The sequence below is a fragment of the Elaeis guineensis genome, chromosome 5, assembly GCF_000442705.2.
Source record: "Elaeis guineensis isolate ETL-2024a chromosome 5, EG11, whole genome shotgun sequence".
NCBI lineage: Eukaryota > Viridiplantae > Streptophyta > Magnoliopsida > Arecales > Arecaceae > Elaeis > Elaeis guineensis.
The window spans coordinates 117889336-117903766 of record NC_025997.2 but is presented as its reverse complement, the minus strand read 5'-3'; the positions used below and the strand labels follow the sequence as shown (position 1 = coordinate 117903766).

The following is a 14431-nucleotide window of genomic DNA, read 5'->3' as shown; positions in this document are numbered from 1 at the left end:
TATATCCTTTGTTGATTTTTACAATTCATTCAAATTTCAAATGCTTAAAGATGCATAGAAAGTTAATATGAGATAACATTTCTCATGATAGGATACTGTTGCTTTGAAGAAACAAACCAAGTATTGAAAAGAAGGGTTTAATAACTAAATAATGAAATGCTTGCATATCACATGAAAAATAAAATTTCATTTCATTATTAATGCAAAGGGTGATAATTTTCTCATGTTAATAAAAGATGCACAAATTATTTAGAAAAAGAAAAGGACACATTGTTTCAAGCTTCATATTCCTAGTATGAAAGCATGTTGAACTATTTACCATCAATACTGATCAGAATCAAAATGACAGATGCGTTACTTCAATCATACTACATTTTATCCATAATTAGATTTGGTATTTCCCAGGGAAGCATTTTTTTTAGCATGCTAACCCTTGTGCAGTCAACACTGAAACTTTGGCATTACCTGTCCCCGTAGCAGAGCTTATTAAAGGAGCATTCACAGTCTTGGAGACACCAGCTTTACTGCAAACCTCATGTAGCATGGGGAAAACGCTGTTGAAAAAATCAGGGTTGCTAAATGCTGTTATAACCTGAAAATTGATGCATATGACGATCAGAAATGAGAAGAAATCAGTGCAAAATTTCTAAGCAAACCAAGTAATACAGAAACACGATAATTGAATGTTGTGCTTCACATAAGAAGTTAAGAACCATAGAATTGCTTGCGAAACAGGTTTATCAGACAACTTATGGTCACAAAAATTGGTTGATATAACCAAATATTGAGCTCATGAACCAATAATTTACTTGCATCTCTTCAACATCCTAATATTTACTAGCTTAGCAGTCTCAATAAGTCAGAGCATGTGTAATGCTTGTGACCAAAATGCTGCTTATTTGGATAACCCTCTAGGGGCAAATTTAGTAAGAAAATAATTAGAGTTTTTTCATTAAGATAAAAATCCACTAAAAACCTGAACAATAAGGAAAAAAGGACACAAAAGACAACCTCCGAAAAAAAAGAAAAAGAAAAACTATATCAGGAAATGAACATATCACTCTTATTTAGTTCATCATTGGAAACAAATACTACTTGTAGGTGGATGAAGTAGAGAAGTACTCTGAGAGAAAGAAGATTGAAACAACAAGGTTTTAAGGATAGAAGGAAAACTTTATATACGAAGGTAAATAGGTAATATAGCATACGCCCAAAATGTTGGCAATCAAGAGGATCCAAGTACACGAGATAAGCAAGGTAGATAATACTCATATAGACGTGTGGTAAAAGTCTCAACTCAACTCAACTAAGCCTTCATCCCAAACTGGGTCGACTACATCTACATGAGTCCTTTCCTCTATTCTGCCCTGTTTAGGGCCCACTTTCTAAAAATGCAGCACCCATATGTGTGCCAAACGAATGGAAATAAAATGAGAATGAGTACATAAGGAATTATAACAGTTCTAACAATTGAGAAGTGGTTAAAAAATTGGACCGTTAGATTATATGGTTATGGGCAGAAGAAAATAAGGAGGCCTTGGTAAAAAGGACTCAGACTTGTCCAAGCAATGAAGGGGGAAAAAATGTAACACTTGACATAATATGGATAATAATTGTTAGTACTTAGAAAGGACTCAAAATCATTTAGTGCCAACAGATCAACTCCTAATAAGAAGTTAAGAATAATTGGTAAAAAGGATTCACACAGTCAGGGACGGATGGAGAGGGGGGCCTGGGTGGGGACCCTGCCCCCCCAACATTCAAAAAAAAAAAAATAAATAAATAAATAAATAAATATATATATATATATATATACTAATTAAAATTTATTATGTGGTCCCCCCAAGCATCTAATATATATATATATATATATATAACATCTAATATATATATATATATATATATATATATATATATATATATATATATATATATATATATATATATATATATATATCTTAAAACAGAATTTATTATGTGGTAAGTGGATCCTTTACAGAATTTTAAACACCAAGGCCTCCCTTCTTTCTCGCATCTTTCCGTTTCTATCTTTCCCATCGTTCAATTCGTGGTTTAAATGGGATAACCTTGCAATGCTTACAGGATTCATATTTTGTTCTTGGAGGTTTCAATCTTGAAGAACTGAAAGAGGACCAATGAAGTGATCATTGAAGTTCTATAGCAAGTATCACTATTCACTAATAATTGCATCCTTTCAATTGTTTTGGGCTGCATGCGCTGTTATGTGATAGGAAGATACAAAGGAGCATGCCTTGAATTGAAATATTGCTAGCTAGGAGTTGTATTTGGGAATAGGTCGAGACTCACTTACCTTTTTTAATTTTTTCTTTCTTTCTTTTTCCCACGCTTCCATTTCCTTCCTTGGAACACACGGCTCACAAGTTCTCATTTCTTCTTCTCCCATCACCTACCTTTTTTTCTTTTGATCCAAAGATTCCAAACAGATGTTTTGAGAAGCCTAATAGGTGCATTCTTCTCAGCCATAGCTTAACAATTTCAAATCTTATCAGGTAATGAAAAGAAATATAAAAATATTATTTTAAAAATTTGTATGTAATTAACATATTTAGTTAATAATATATTTTTATTGTCTAAAATATATGTTTTTTTTTAAGTTAGCATCATTATTTTTTAAATTTTTGAGATAATTGATGGACATATATAACTTGAATTTCTATTAAATCTTTGCAAGTATTGCAATAGTGAAAATTTTTCTTGAGGTGAAAGGATTTGTTGGTCTCCCACATAATAATAGCTTGTGGAATGCGAATAATACACTTTTAAACAATCCTATTTCTTGCTTTTAATATGTATTTTTAAAGTTAGCCTCTGTCTAATACATAAACAATTTTTTGCGATAATATCATTTATTTAATTTCATGTAAAAGGGCAATCCAATAAGTTGCTTATAATATGTATTTTTATAATTGTTTAATCAACAAACCATTTCACTCCTTTTAATTTTATATTAGTATAATTATGGGAAAGCCACGTATTATTGATGCTTTTTTCAAAAAAAAAAGTGTTGAAGCTCAACGTGAACATGGTGAAGCTACTGATTCATCTCCAACATCAAATACACAATCTACTCATATTGAGAATTATCCTGCTAAGAATCCAAGAGTAGAAAAAGAAGTTGATATTTTTTCTTTAGAACGCGATCCAGGATTACGTGTGCCAATATATGAGTATCCTATTGATCAACGTGATGAAATTCGGTGTGCTTATATAAAAGCAGGACCATATCAACCTTATCTTTCTCGATATCCTTCATCTGATTCAGAAAAACATTTACGACGTTTTTAGTATTCTTGGTTTAAGGAGTTTCCTAGTTGGTTAGAATATTCACATGCTAAAGATGCAGCATTTTGTTTGCCATGCTGTGTTCAATAATCCTTCAAATATGAGAAATGGTACAAATGCTTTTACAGAAAAAAAATTTCAAAATTGAAAAAAAGTTCGTGAAAAAGATTGTGCATTTTCAGTCCATGTTGGAGATTGCCCAAATTCACTACATAATATTTGTGTAAAGTCTTGTGACACTTTGATGGCTCAATCTCAACACAGAGAAAATCTTTAGCCAGCAAAGTGTTTAAATAGTTGCTAATAATCGTTTGCGGCTTAAGACATCTATTGATGCTGTTTGGTGGCTTACATTTCAGGCATGTGCCTTTAGAGGTAATGATAAGAGTTTTGAATCATTGGATCATGGGAACTTCATTGAATTGATAAAACTTTTAGCATCTTATGATCAGAATGTTGCAAATGTTGTACTTGAAAATGCTCTTGGAAATGCTCAATATATCTCACCTAGTATCCAAAATGAGATATTATTCATTTTCGCAAGAAGAATTCGTGCTTCAATTTGTGAGAAAATTGAAAATTGAAAATTCTATATTATTATTGATGAAGCTCGAAAAGAGTGCAAAAAAGAATAAATGGCTATTATTTTGAGATTTGTTGACAAAGAGGGCTATGTGCAGGAAAGATTCTTTGATCTTATTCATGTGTCAGACACTACAACATTAACATTAAAAAATAAAATAGCATCTGTTTTTCTCGTCATAGCCTCAACATTCTCAATATTTGAGATCAAGGATATGACGGAGCAAGTAATATACGAGGTGAGTGGAATGGACTACAAGCATTGATTTTGAAAGAATGCCCTTATACATATTATATTCATTGTTTTGCTCATCGTTTGCAATTGGCATTAGTTGCAGCAACTAGAGAAGTTAGCCATGTTCATCAATTCTTTTCTAATTTGACATTTATTGTTAATGTTGTTAGTAATTCTTCCAAAAGGCATGATCAACTTACAGCTGCTCCTGCTACTAACATTTCAAATTTAATTGCCAATGGTGAGATTGAAACAAATAGTAGACTCCATCAAATTGGAACATTACAATAAGTTGGAGATACTCGATGGGGTTCCCATTTGGCATCTATTGAAAGGTTATTACTGATGTTTGATGGAACTTGCTCTGTCCTTCAAATTATTATGACAGAAGGTAATTATTCACAACGAGGTGATGCAGAGTTTGCTTATAATGCCATGACATCTTTTGAGTTTGTCTTTACATTGCATCTTATGAGAGATATCATGACAATTACTCATGATTTGTGTCAAGCTTTGCAATGTAAATCTCAAGATATCTTGAATGCCATTACTTTGGTCTCTACTTCTAAAACTTTGATCCAAAGAATGAGGGAATCATGTTGGGAAAATTTTTGTCAAGTGAAATTATTTTGTGAGAAACATGAGATTGATATTCCTGACATGAGTGCTCCTTATATCATTAGAAGGAGGCTAGCTCGTCAACAATAGGATCCTATTTCATTTGAGCATCATTATCGGGTCAACTTATTTATTGTTACTACTGATACTCAATGGCAAGAGCTTAATAATAGATTCACTGAAAATACAATGGAGCTTCTTACTCTTAACTCAAGTTTGGATCCAAGAGACAATTAGAAGTCACTTAATGTCGACCATATTTGTAAGCTAGTAAATAAATTTTATTCTGATGATTTTACTGAACAAGAAAAGCTACATTTGAGAATACAGACACAACATTATGAGCTTGATATCTCTCATCATCTAGAGTTGAAGCAGTTGTCAACAATTTCTGAACTTTATCAAGGATTGAAAAAAACAGGAAAGTTTATTGTTTACCATTTGATTGATCGCTTGATTTGTTTGGTATTAACTCTTCCAATTTCAACTGCAACAACTGAGCAATCATTTTTAGCTATGAAGATTGTTAAAAATAAACTTCGAAACAAGATGGAAGACGATCATCTTGCAGATTACTTGATTACCTACATTAAGAGAAGGATTGTAGAAAAATTTGATACAGATTTCATTATTGATGAATTTTATGATCTAAAAGAGCGTCGTGCACAACTACGATGATCTCTTAAGGTAAATTTCATGGTGATGATTTTTTTATATATATAATAGTAATTATTTTGTTTGGGATGAATGTAAGACTCTTTGGTTTCAGATATTATTATTATTGAAATACATATTAAAATTTGTCTGCTTTCCTCATATAAGTACTATATATAATTTTCAATATAAGTATGATTATGTACTTCGGCCCCCCTTGGATTCTAATCCTGGATCTGTCCCTAACACAATCAACACCAATTACATCGACCAATTCTTGTCAGCATGATTATGCTCTAGGCAGGGATTCAGGTCCCAGCAGACATCCCGAGATGTTCTGTGGGGCATCGAGATGGGGTACTATCCCATGCGTTAGGACAGGACCGTCCCGCTAGCGTCCCAGCATCCTGATTAGAACGCCTTGGGACATCTTCCCGTCCCAAATGTTGGGACGGAGCGGGACGGCGACATGTCCCATTCCATGGGAAGACCTGGACAGCCCCGTTCCATGGGATTTAAAATTCGGACTCTAGGTTAGCCAAACCATATAGAATCAGATCGGTCCGGTTATTGGCACAATTCAAAGCTTCAATTCAGAAAATATAAGCATCATCCACCCCATTCTTCCATTTGTTTCGCTTCACTCCACCCTCTTTCTGAAACCCTAACCCAAAGATTTCTCCACTCTCTCCAGCTCACAATCCCTCCATGTCCTGCTCTCAGCCTACCTCCATGACTCCATGGCCACTCTCTCACACACAGGGATGAAGGCCTTTGTCATAGAGGTCAGGGACTGGCCTCATCATTGTTGTCAAGGCCTCTCTCCCTCGCCATCATCCAGGCCTAAATCTAATCCCTGACCTCATTGCTATCATGGCATCTCTCATTCAAAGAATCCATCAAAGGCCTCCCTAGATCCAGCCCTCTCTGGCCCAAGTGAATCTCCCCCCCACCTCTTCCCCTCTCTCCTTCCTCTCCCTCTCCTCTCTCTCCCTCCCCTTCTTCCTATCCATCCTTCTCCCTCTCCCTCCCTATGGTTCCAGGATGTCATAGTTCAGTAAGGTGCGGACCAAAACTGTACCATAGCGATTATTACAACCATGGTTATGCCCATTATCATCCATCCATTATCTTATAGTTATACATGAGAGTAAGTTTAATTGATTATTGTTCATCTCTTTGCAAATGAAATGACTTGAGATAGCATAGGATGAAATAAAAAAGGTAGACTTATCAACTAAGCCATCATGGGAATAGCAAGTTTTCAGATTTGAGTAGCGTTTTGTTTTCTAAATTAGGACATGATCCAATGATTAGTTTAAGTTCAATGGCATATCACACGAATGACAAGCATTCACTGGGGATGCAAATACAAGGAGAACGACAAAGTGTACATAAAAAGATCACCTACAAGGCAACAACCTTCAATAATCATATACATAAATAATTAACAATACTAATTTTAAAAAGAGATTTATTCTAATGAACACATGTTTTTATCTATGCTGCATAAAAAAAGTATTTTTTAAGTTTTTGCAAATATATTTAGATTTCATGAACCATAACAAGTCAATCAAAAACTCCGTTCTTTTTACATGCTTCTCCTTTATGTTTTTCATTATTCTTTCTATTAATTATCATGATTTTTGCATGTTCTTGGCCTCTCAGTTTGTCCAGAATTTGTCCTCATCAAACTAAGCTTAGAATTATGAGATATGGAACTAGATATCACTTTGACGACAATTTGATATATGGTGGTATGCACACAGTATTTGGTGCCTAGGAAAGAAAATGATATCTAGAAATCACTCACTACAAAATATAGTTCTCAATGACTCATATAATATGGACCATAATGGACAATGTCGTATTATATCATATTTTATGTGTTCACATCTTATGTGTTTGTACTTGCACTATAATTGCATGACTCATGAGAAATCCATACCCAATAACTACCATATGTACTGATATGGTTCTCTAGGTTGATCTTATTGCATTTTTTGCAACTAATCCTCATGTCTCAGGTTGTGGCTTAAGATTCAGGCTCCGACCATCCACTTCAAAGATTAATGTTTAGTATAGAAGAATCATAACCAACTTCTGGTTTGATCAATTCAGCATCATCTGCAAATCAATTTGTCATGAAATTTATTTATTGGTGAATTGCTATTTTTAGCCAGAAATTTTCAGATGGCTAATGGCATTGCGATCAAGATAGCTGGGCCTTGCCCACCTTGACAAGGATAGGCTACCCCTTGGTGAAATTTCCAGTTCATCTCTGCATTGTCATAAATCAAAAGTTTCTCGAAGTGGCTTGAAGAGTGCCTACTATATTCTTTTTCATGATTGTGTTTGCTTTTTACCACCTCTTTCAGTTGACAATTGCAAAGGTCCACCCTCACATCGTGCCCTAGTTTTTTTAAGTCGTAAATCTCATTGGATGATAGAACTAAGCTTGCAAATATTCAAGGACTGTGTTGACAAAATAGCGGAGATAACATCATCCTGGATCGGAGTCAAACCTAAATCACATTAAATACTCTTGCGGGTTTATGTAACCTCTAATTCTCACTTCACTATTTGTGCTTCTTTGAAGTTTTCTTGACTTTATAACCTTCCATTCTTTTCCTTTTCCTCTTTTTGGCACCTATCTTTGTTTAGTATGGACATAGTTTAATTCACATTTGAGCTTACTTTTGAAGGATTTTTTTCTTGAATCTTAGGATTTCTACTTCTTAACGCTTTATTATAGCTTCCATTCACTGTGAGTGTTCTCTGATCACCACTTTTGACTTCCATCATTCCCTCTCCACACTATTACATGTGACCTGCTAATATGTTGCTACAAAGGAGAAGAAATACAGTACAAACTATAGCCTACACAAATGAAATATGACATATTTCTTCTAATAGTGAGTATTCCGTACAAAAATGCTGGCCCCACCTCATCTAAGTGATGCTAACATGATTCCGTTGTTTTGTTCTCTAAAGCTGGTGTGCACCAATTGCTTTAATTTCACTACATTCTCCACAGTTTCTATCTTTTCTCGCACCCATCCATGCCTATCAGAAGTCAAGGCCTAACCACATCTAAAGTTGTAGTGGCCATAAGTGGAGCTCTGCAATCTTTGACATTCTCAGTATTGGGATCTTGCTATCAAATTCATATCGGAAAGATTGTATCAACTATACATCTGGGCTACATTAAAAATTTCCGAATCATTATTTCCATTTTGAAGGTTGAACTGAGAGCTATCATCATCAATCATCATGCTCTTTTATGAAATTAACATAGGATGTCATGGTCCTCTTGCTATATGCAACCATATCATGTGATGCTCATAGTTTTGTAACTTTTGCCCATCACAAGCAACAAACTTATAGTCAACCGGACAACTGATGTCCACCACATCCCTCTCCATTTTTTCCTAGTTCTCGAGGCTTCCCATGGCACTTTCCCAATGGAGTTATAGCTGTTATCTAATTGACCGTCCTAGACAGAAATCTGCATGTTTGATAACTAACTGAGCTTCATTAAAGGCCTTATAGCACTGGTTTTCACTTTCTAATCTGATTTACTATCAACTTTTATGTGGTCTTATTTATTTACTAATATCTAAATTGGGCACTGTGCATCTGGTATACGTAATCAGGTTATCAGGTAGGGTTGTTAGTGCAAGAAAACATTATCAATTGATACTCCTAGAAGAAAACTCGGTTCCCTTAAATCTTATCACCATATTTGGGGCCAGAACCTTGGTGTAGTAAGCTTTTTCCATTGCACGACAATACCATAACGTGTCTCATAAATATTATTTCATGTCAGTTCTCTGATACAACAGGCCTGGTTTGTTCCTATAAAATGAAACATGATTCTTTCCTTTAGTTTGTAAGAACTTGATTTACACTGTCTCATTGAAAAGGCTGGATTACTAAGGAAGCCCAATGCCTTGATTTGAACTAACCCATTGCCGCTGGATTTTGCTTTTAATGGACTGAACCATCACATGCTGGTAGCATGTTGTGCAGTGCCATTATATGCTAGTGTTTGACATGCTCAGTCATAGCAACATGCCAAATATTGGCAAAATGCTGGTAGCATGCTGATGTTGCATGCTGGCAAGGCACTAGCACAGCATGTGTCATGTCATTCCATGCATGCCAACCAGCACTCAAACCCATGCTCCTAATGTTAATTCCAAACAATTGTAGCGACAATTACTAATATAAAACAATAAAAACAAGAGAAAATAAATATAAGTTAGTCTCCATGTGAGCATCTATATAATCATAAACCTTAAATAGAAAAAGTTGATTCAAGAAATAAGCTAGAAGAATAAGGATCACAATTATTACTTGTTGCAGACATGAGAAAGCTGCTTCACGGTAAGATTTTACTTTTTTTGAGCATGCAGAAGTAATAGCAGTTAAAATAGCAGTTGGAGTGGCAGAGTCTCCAGCAGATATTGCATCATGGCAAGACGAACAGATCGAAGCTATTGCATACAAAATAACATCTTTTCCCTGCAAAGGGGAAAAGCATCAATGATTAATTTATGAACATAACTTCAAATTCTACACCTAACTGAATCGTCTAATGTTGTTAAAATGCTTTCCAAAATAGAACGCTATACATTTTTTTCTTTTTTCTATATTTATGTGCAATCTTTCTGTTTTCACTGCTTTAATGGTATTCATAACAACATTTGCTACTGCAAGGAAAAACAAGACCATCTTCTGATATTTAAATTTGGATGTATAATTTGAGTTGCATCATACTGGCAGTCATCCATATTCCATTTACCGATTGTGCCGCTATGAGGAATTGTTCTTTTCCAGCACCTTGCAGAAATGCAATTATAGAACCAGAAGATGAAAAAGGCTAGCACCTTTTAAGGCCTCAACATGAATAACTCACTGAATTCATCAGACCTATAATGAATTCATTATTCTTGAGTGCACGAAGACAATAAATAGTACAAAAAAGTGGGCCATTCCAACTCAACAGGATGGCTGCGAGACTGAGCAGTAAAGGTACTCACTGGCCAATTACCAGTTTTGCTTCTAAGAGAAGCTATTCTTCATATTTTCCTCCATCTTACTTTAGATCCACACTCGCATGAATTCAACCACAGGATCTGAGCATGTACAAAAAAGACTCTGGAAAAGTTAATCGTGTGTGGCCCACAGGGTGTGGTCGGTCAGAAGTTATGGTTCTCTTCAACGCAGAAAAGAATCGGGTAAAAAAAAAAAAAAAAAGAAAGATGAATTATGGATGAAGAGGAACGAGATCCAAAGAAAGCAAAAACCTTAGGAACCTGCAGTCTGGATTTGTTTATGGTAAGTCTAACAACTAAATTGAGAAGATAAGGAGCAGGATCTAATGGTCAATAATATTCAAGGAATCATATTTTTCCAAACTAAATAATTGGGATAGAGCAAGATATTATAATGAAGTGTTAGGTTTGAATAACCTGAGTAATCAATACTAAAGAAATGAAGCGCACATTAAAAAAGCTACCATGAAAGAGGTTCCATCAATTTGCAGTTGGTATTATGGTGCAGCACCTGGTTCTGAGTTCAGTTCGATCACTTACAAAATTGTCTCTACTCTCTAGTGATTGTCAGGGATTGTATTATTTGCAAAAACTTCTATTCATGATGTGAGAAGGAATGGCTACAAGTTGTCCATACTCCATAGACCATATATTAATTCTTTACTTAAATATGGAAAGAACAAGACAATAGGACTAGCTATTTATGTTTTAAGGAATATCTATATAATTAGATTCTCATCTGAGGGAAGTCGGGGAAGTCATTTCACCACACAAGGATTCTTGTAAAACTTGTTAAAATTCATTCAGCAGAGGATCTTGTTTCCCGAAAAGTCATCTTTAAACATCAATCAACAAGACGTCCAACATATAATGCCAAGCCATCAAATATGCCTTTTGCAACATACTAAATATGCTGATAAAATATAAAAGAAAAACCATCCAGCCTAAGAACTTTTTACTCCTTTCTTTCTTTCTTCATTGGTCAACATAGGGTTCTATGACTACTCCATCACAGAAAAATCATAGATAATGTCACATTAGATTAGGATTTTATGGTATATTTTCCATGCTACCTTCTTCCAACACCAATATGCCTTACTCTTGTAGCTGAATATTAGCTGCCACTACTTTGTATCACAGAGACAAGAATCAAACATCATCAACAGATTCATTAAAATCTGCATCTTGCTTAGGAGCTTGTTTGTAAGATGTCATATGCTCGCTCACTCTAATTGCCAACTTACCTGGCGATGCTGGCAAATTTTTAAAGCCCCATGCCACTTGCTATTGCTGCCATAAAATGCTTTCTAGAAACAAGTCTCCTTTGGGATGTGATGATGAGGTGAACAAGGGAGATATTGGGTAATTTTGATAAGAAGACAGAAATCTTGAAAAAGAGGAGTTGGACAAAAGACTACATTGTTTTTTCCTTTTATATGATAGAAAGGTTGAGGTTGGATATAATTAATCTTGGCAAGTCTAACAATTTACAGCCTTATAATTAAAAATATGTCTTCATAGAGGATCCGACCTTGGCAAGTCTTTTATAGAGCATCCGATTATCACATGTTGATCACTTTACAAACATCCTAGCTATCAAAGTGCTAGGATCCAGCAATTTGTAAAATAAAAGCTTTAAGATGAATGGAGCTAAATTTTTCTTTTTACTTTTTCCTTTTTCTGTATGGAACTGCTAAACTTATATTTCAAAAAATAAGGAGAATGTCTATATGCCTGCTTGTAAGAACTCAAGCCTCCAATTGGTTTTTAAACTGGTCTTGCATCAGAAATAGTTAAACAAAGGAAGAAATGACAACAATTGCATGTCCACCCTATCTGGATTCTAGGGTAAAAAAGATGTCAAGCAAAAAATCAAAAGACAGAGGGTACTACATAGGAACACCACAATATTTAAAATTTGTTGATCACCGAATTTGAGTAGGAATATATTTACCTGGATGAACCGTAGCGGCGAACCATGGAAAATGTCTATTACATTTTAAAAAATTAGAGAAATTGTGACAGTGGCATTACAATTATGTTTTTTATCACATTTAGGACATCTGACAAGATGGTCTATGATCAGCTGGAGGGATTCTCAAAACACAGACATGTAGAAAACACTTTGTCAAAAATATGGTTTCATTACTTCCACTATTTGTTGAGACAAAATGCTGCCTTCTTAACATCTATGATACTAATGTTCCTTCAAGTAACAGAAAATAATTCAGGACTGGAGGTATGTAAATTATGTTATCTGCATTCCTAGGTGGGGAAAACAATTCTACTTTTGCATTCTATTAATGCATACCTCCCAAAGACGACCGGGTAGCTCTTTTAGAAGGCAATTGAGCAGATTGTGATGATATGAAGAAAGAGATTCACCCAGCATTTCACTCAGCTTCTTTATAGCCTTTGCTGACTGTAATTGCATATGAAACAAACCATCAGGGACAGAAAATCAACTTAAGATAATATAAAATCCATTACCCATCTAAAACTACCATGAATTCCTGATTATATATATCTAATGTAGAGTTAGGTATAAATAACAGAAAGAAAAATGTTACAGAAACTGTACCTTTCTTTTACTTGTCCATGACGATGATGCGATGCAATCACAAAGGAGAGTAACAATTTCTGCTAAATATAACTGAAGGGTAACTCTTTCACTACTTGAGTTCTCTTCCCACAGCTCCTCGAATAAGGTACTAATAACCTTATCATCTTCAAATCTGCATAAGAATTGGAATAAAGGAGAAAAGTGTATCTTCTTTCTTTGTCTACTCTGGTAATGGTGAATGTTACAGTCAATCAGAAGTAGAAGCTGGGGGTTAAGTGTGATTATGGTTTAAGATGCATCAACAAGTTAAGAATCTTTTGAACATCAAATACTTCTGAAAGGATAGAACATAATAAGAATATAGAGGACTATCCACTACAATGTGCATGAGATAACAATCCATCGTCTTAAGAGCACTGATCAGTGATCGTCAAGGCCAGCATTGGCAACTTTTATTGCTAATCTAGCATTTTGCTCTGCAGCAAAGTAAAAGAACTATATTACAGAAACTCCCATAAGCAAGAGCACAGCAAGCATGGGTAGATCTTACAAGAAATTCCAAGAAAAAGCCAGAGCATCTTATATAGATTTACAAGGGTTAAAATGCCTCCAAATAAGAACACTATCCACTTAAACTGCTTTACTAAGATGGTCAGAATGCAGACATGCCTTGTTGTATAAATCATCATACAACTAGATATATTAGGAGCACTTTATGAAATTTCAAAACAAATTTGAACATCGATGATCCTCTTCACGAGTTTAGCCCACTGATGGACAACAATTAATTTCCGTATCTACCGACATGTTAATAGGCAAGGTAGTATGTACTAGGTTTGCAGGCTCCTACCAGTTTATATTGAGATCTAACAAATGGATAGGTAGCCAATTCTTTAGACATCATACATAGAGCATAAGTACCTCAACAGCAGTGGCACAGCCAAACATAAATCTGCAGATACATGACCTATATACCAATTAAATCTGAATTTGAGAATAGAACATTCATCATTACACAAATTAAGTATGACAGAATGAACAATACCCATCATCTTGCTCCATGTGCTATTGCAAATTTATAATGGTCATTATACAAAACAGATAGAGGGTGCTATAATCAAGGATTTAAGTCCCACTAGAATAGGATGGTACTGCCAGTTAACATACCAGTCCAACAGGAAACTAGGATCAGAATTCAAAACAACTACAGGATTCCAGTACTCTCTTGAACTGGGCCATCCTAATCACCTGATCGTGTCACGACACTTGTAACATACTGTGACAGTTGAGAGAGACCAGCATGCAATTTTTTTATTTTTCCTTTCTATTTTTGTTGTTACTAGCTGTTTTGGTAAGTCCTGACTTTATCATCCTGGTATGGAACTGTCCTAAGCA

The 14431-nt window shown here is 34.9% G+C and overlaps 1 protein-coding gene across 7 annotated transcripts in view; it reads right to left on the bottom strand.

Annotated features, from left to right (window-relative positions):
* The window catches only part of LOC105045461 (uncharacterized), a 63494-nt gene that overhangs the window by 3894 nt on the left and 45169 nt on the right, over positions 1-14431 (bottom strand). For 6 of the 7 annotated variants that reach the window (XR_832056.4, XM_010923743.4, XM_010923746.4 and 3 more), the window contains exons 28-31: positions 13055-13208; positions 12785-12895; positions 9773-9940; positions 466-592 (exon numbers count right to left, since the gene is read on the bottom strand). Coding sequence is in view for 6 of the 7 variants with exons in the window: in XM_010923743.4 (XP_010922045.1) it covers positions 466-592; positions 9773-9940; positions 12785-12895; positions 13055-13208 (560 nt within the window). In the remaining variant the exon portion in view is untranslated. Of the gene's footprint in view, positions 1-465; positions 593-9772; positions 9941-12784; positions 12896-13054; positions 13209-13370; positions 13513-14431 lie in introns of those variants that run through there. The other variant, XM_073258300.1, reaches the window with a different exon arrangement.